Here is a 5,163-nt window from a genome sequence, read left to right as displayed (position 1 = left end):
AATTGGCCATGGTAGAAATAGTAAATTGTTCCTAGTGTGTAGGATAGTGTTAGTGTACTGGGGTGATTGCTGGTCAGTGCAGACTTGGTGGACCGAGGCGCTGTATCTCGAAACTAAAGCAAAGTAAACGATGGGAGAGAGGTTGAGACTTTTATGGAAGCAATTCCAGAGTTTATGCAGCTAGAATTAGGCATCCTTGTTCCTTTGATTATGAGTTTGATAAAATTAGGATGGCAGACCCACCGGTCTTTTGCAGCTCCACATTATTTCAACTATATTGAACAAAGTCTTTAGAAGGTGCCTTCACATCGATATTGTGAACTCAGCCCAGTCAATCCTGGGCACAGCCATCCCTGCAATCGAATGCATCTACATGATGTGTTGCCTCAAGAAGGGGCTTCTATCATCATGGGACCCCCTACATAGAAACATAGAAACATAGAAAATAGGTGCAGGAGTAGGCCATTCGGCCCTTCAAGCCTGCACCACCATTCAATATGATCATGGCTGATCATCCAACTCCGTAGAGGCAACTGCGGTGGCCTCAATAGGCCTGACTTTGGGTGAACTTGGGGTTGGGGACTGGGCATTGTGCCTTCCCCCACAGTGGTATCCATTGTGGGGGGATGATTTTTTTTTTGGTCTGTAAGTAATCCTGTTAGTCTTTGTCCAAGATGGCTGTCGGAAGGGAGAGTGGACGCTGGCGCGCCTTAGCTGCCGCTGCTCTCTTTTCACATTGTGTTTTTGATTTTTTGTTTTTGGACTGAATTCTGTTTTTAATTTGTGTTTCTGTGATGTCTTTATTATTTATTTTATTCTGATTATATGTTTTTTATTCCTGTTAATCTCTGTAAGGTGTCCTTGAGATTTCTGAAAGGCGCCCAAAAATAAAATTTATTGTTATTATTATTAACTCAGTATCCTGTACCTGCCTTCTCTCCATACCCCCTGATACCTTTAGCCACAAGGGCCACATCTAACTCCCTCTTAAATATAGCCAATGAACTGGCCTCAACTACCTTCTGTGGCAGAGAATTCCAGAGATGGTGCAGACATATAAATACCTTGGAGTGCACCTTGATAACAAACTGGACTGGTCTGTCAACTCTGACTCCCTCTACAAAAAAGGCCAGAGCAGACTCTTTTTCCTCAGAAGGCTCAAATCCTTCAATGTGTGCAATGATATGCTGCACATGTTTTACAACACTGTGGTTGCAAGTGTTATTTTCTGTGCTGTTGTCTGCTGGGGCAACAGCATTAGTGCAAAAAACAACAAGAAGCTGGTCAAACTGGTTAAACGAGCTAGCTCAGTGCTGGAGGGGAGAGTAGACTCTGGGATGGATGTGCTTGAGAGGCGTATGAGGCACAAGGTGCAGGTCATCCTGAAAAACCCCGGGCATCCCCTCCATGTAATTCTGGAGAGTCAAAAGAGCACTCGGGGCAACAACCGGCTCCTCTCCCTGCCCTATAGAACGGAGCGGTTCAGGAGATCCTTCACCCCTGCAGCCATTAGATTTTATAATTCGGATCGCTAGGCTGTAGGGGGATGCATTTTGCAATTTTTAATTGGTCTTTTTAAGTATTTATTGCTCTCAGGTAGTGTCCACATTGTATTCTATGTATTTTCTGTCTGCGTTCGTTTTGAATCTGTGGGTTTGTTGGTTGGGGGCTTCTGGACATCTGAATTTCCCTGAGGGGATCAATAAAGTATTTATTATTATTATTATTATTATTATTATTATTATTATTCACCACTCTGTGTGAAAAATGTTTTTCTCATCTCGGTCCTAAAAGATTTCCTCCTTATCCTTAAACTGTGACCCCTTGTTCCGGGCTTCCCCAACATCGGGAACAATCTTCCTGCATCTAGCCTGTCCAACCCCTTAAGAATTTTGTAAGTTTCTATAAGATCCCCCCTCAATCTTCTAAATTCTAGCGAGTACAAGCCGAGTCAATCCAGTCTTTCTTCATATGAAAGTCCTGACATCCCAGGAATCGGTCTGGTGAACCTTCTCTGTATTCCCTCTATGGAGTACTCCATCTACCTTCTAGCCCATGCCCTCTTCTCACAGCTATCATCAGGCAGCAGGTGTAGAAGCCTGAAGTCACACACATATGGTTCAGGAGGAGCTACTTTCCTTAAACCATCAGGAAAAGAGCTCCACAACCCTAATCTTGCCTTGATGACAGAGCGCAATGGATCACCTCTTGCATTTATGTGGCCTTGTTTTCATGAAGCCTCCTCGTGGCAATCCCTGGAAGCGACGAACGATGCACTCCGTAACGCCTCGGCCGACAATTCTGTCAACATGTTGGACGACGACAGAAGCCAACGGCGAGCTACATCGTCTGACACACGAGTGAACGGACTTGTTTTCCAATTGTGTTTTGCACGAATAGAAACATAGAAAATAGGTGCAGGAGTAGGCCATTCGGCCCTTCGAGCCTGCACCGCCATTCAATATGATCATGGCTGATCATCCAACTCAGTATCCTGTACCTGATAGAATGACTTGATTTTTTGCACGTACTTTTTCATTTCACTCTTGCAGAATTAATGTGTCATTTGTGTAAAATTTCTGTCTAATTGATGTCTTTGTGCATTGCCTATGTGCCTGAGATACTGCCACAGGCAAGATTTGCTTTACACCTATATCGATCTCGGTGCAATTGTACATATGACTCAACTCAACATAACCTAATTACTGCCAAAGTGTTTGAGCAACATTTATATAGGTGTGTGCTCGAGAAGGAGCATCCTGGCTATTAAAACTAATTTGCTGACTCAGTGATATACTTGTCTTGCCTTGACTTGACTTGAACACAGGGCAGAGAGATTTCCTTGGGTTAGGCTCCCCATTCAATAAGTGTAGAAAAAAAGAAAAACTGAGCTGAAATGATGACCGGCTGAAATGGCTGGTCTTGATGTAGATGGAAAGAGGAAGTTAGCTAAAGTTGGAGAATTTAATGTGTGAATCTGGTAGGCTGCAAAGTGCTAAAACAGAAGGCAAGGTGTTACTCCTCAGGCTTGCATTAGGTCTCATTGTAACCGCACAGACTGATAGGTCAGGGTGAGAGTGGGATGGTGGATTAAAATGGCAGGCAACTGAAAGCTCAGGGTCACTCTTTCAGACGCTCTTTTAGAATGTAGGTGAGGAGGAACTTCTTTAGTCAGAGGGTAGTTAATCTGTGGAACTCATTGCCACAGAGGGCTGTGGAGGCCAAGTCAGTGGATATTTTTAAGGCAGAGTTAGACAATTTCTTGATTAGATCGGGTGTCAAGGTGTATGTGGAGAAGGCAGGAACATGGGATCAGGAGGCAGAGATCAGCCATGATTGAATGGCGGAGTAGACTCCACCCCCTCACTCTCCCCTTCTCTCCTACCCTCCTTCCTCCCTCTCTCTTACCCCTCTTTTCCCTCTCCTCTCTCTCTCTTCCTCTTTCCCCCTCTCACTCTCCCCCTCCCCCCTCTCACTTCCCCCTCTCTCTTCCCCCTCTCTCCCACCTCACTCACCCCTCTCCTCTCTCTCTCTCTCTCTCCCCCTCTCTCCTCTCTCTCCGTCTCTCCACTACCTCTCTCCCCCCTTTCTCTCTCTCTCCTTTCTCTCCCCCCCCACCCTCCTCTCTCTCCCCATTCTCTCCCCCTCTCTCTCCTTTCACCCCCTCTCTCTCTCCCCCCTGTCTACCTGTCTCCTTCCCCTCACTCTCCCCCTCCCTTTGAGAGTTTCTGTCCCTTCGGCACAGCCTCCGACGGCCCGGGACTCTTGCACTGAAGCTGCTCCATGGCCGGAGCTGCAGCGAGCGACTCACCAGCCCCACAAACACTCGCCAGCCCCCACTCCCCGCCTGCATCTGTCCCCGCCGCTGCTTCTGCTTCCATCCCTCCCTCAGCCCCGGCTCTCCAACATCCGCGGCCCATGCAGTTTATATGAGTTTTTAAATTTTCGTTGATCACAGAATTTCTCACGACAGAGCGTGAGGGCGTGAGAATTTGGCCAAATTATTGATTCTCACGCTCAACGCATGAGAATTGGCAGCCCTGCTCCATGGGTAGAATGGCCTAATTCTACTCGTATAACTTGTGAACGTGAATGTCTGCAACCAGAAATCGGGTGTTCCGCTGACTATTAATATAGTCCAAAAAAGGACATTTGGAGCTGGAGTAACTCAGTGGGACAAGCAGCATCTCTGGAGAGAAGGAATGGGTGACGTTTCGGGTCGAGACCCTTCTTCAGACTTAAGAAGGGTGACTTTCAGTCCCGAAACGACACCCATTCCTTCTCTCCAGAGATGGTGCCTGTCCCGCTGAGTTACTCCAGCATCTTCGGTTTAAACCAGTATCTGCAGTTCCTTCCTACACAATACCACTGACCTTCTTCATTGCTTGCTGTTTGTGAGCTGGTCAGTGGGAAGCCTTTGCTGATTGTCGAGAAGATGAGGTGGACTATAACTCATTCTGTTTTGCTCCGCAGTTTATTCGGAAGGACGATGGGACTGGGTACATCGTCACTGGAAGCGGGACTTTCATTGACAAGTCTACGGCACACATCAAGAAGATTCCCACAAGCTGGCTCCAATTCTACAATGCTAAGATTAGTGCTCTGGGTGGATTCACTCTGATCGAGATGTCCCCTGTGCATCTAGTTGTATCGTACAGGCAGCCGTATGGTATGGTGGTTTTCCAAACCATATTACCCAGGCGTAAACTTACTTCCAATGAAAATTAGACTTAGAAATGATCCTTGTTTAATTTTTCATAATATATTTCATATGGCTTAATTGGTTCTAAACTTGCACTTCTGCTTAATTTGGGAATTAAATGTTCAACTATTTGCCTTTGCATGTATCCCAAGCCCAGAAATAGCCTTTGCAGAGAGATGACAAAGCTCACGGTTGGACTTAAGATACTCAAAATGCTGGAGTAACTCAGCGGGACAGGCAGCATCTCTGGAGAGAAGGAATGGGTGACGTTTTTAGTCGGAACCCTTTATTTAGATTGGTGTCTGAAGAAGGGTTCCAATATGAAACATCACCTATCCTTGTGCTCCAGAGATGCTGCCTGACCTGCTGCGTTACTCCAGCATCTTGTGACTATCTTTGATATAAACCAGCATCTGCAGTTCCTTCCTACTCACCATTGAACGTTCCCTGGGCACATACGT

At 46.2% G+C, this 5,163-nt stretch overlaps 1 protein-coding gene across 1 annotated transcript in view; it reads left to right on the top strand.

Moving 5' to 3' along the window:
- Positions 1-4,957, top strand: part of LOC116977975 (tartrate-resistant acid phosphatase type 5-like) — a 29,176-nt gene extending 24,219 nt beyond the window's left edge. Inside the window, exon 6 of the mRNA XM_033028916.1 lies at positions 4,474-4,957. Within this exon, the coding sequence (XP_032884807.1) occupies positions 4,474-4,728 (255 nt within the window). The 3' untranslated portion in view covers positions 4,729-4,957. The remainder of the gene's footprint in view (positions 1-4,473) is intronic.
- The last annotated feature ends 206 nt before the right edge of the window (positions 4,958-5,163 follow it).

The sequence above is a fragment of the Amblyraja radiata genome, chromosome 10 (genome assembly GCF_010909765.2).
Source record: "Amblyraja radiata isolate CabotCenter1 chromosome 10, sAmbRad1.1.pri, whole genome shotgun sequence".
NCBI classification, from domain to species: Eukaryota; Metazoa; Chordata; class Chondrichthyes; order Rajiformes; family Rajidae; genus Amblyraja; species Amblyraja radiata.
The sequence above is the reverse complement of the archived record's forward strand: the minus strand, read 5'-3'. Positions and strand labels throughout refer to the sequence as shown.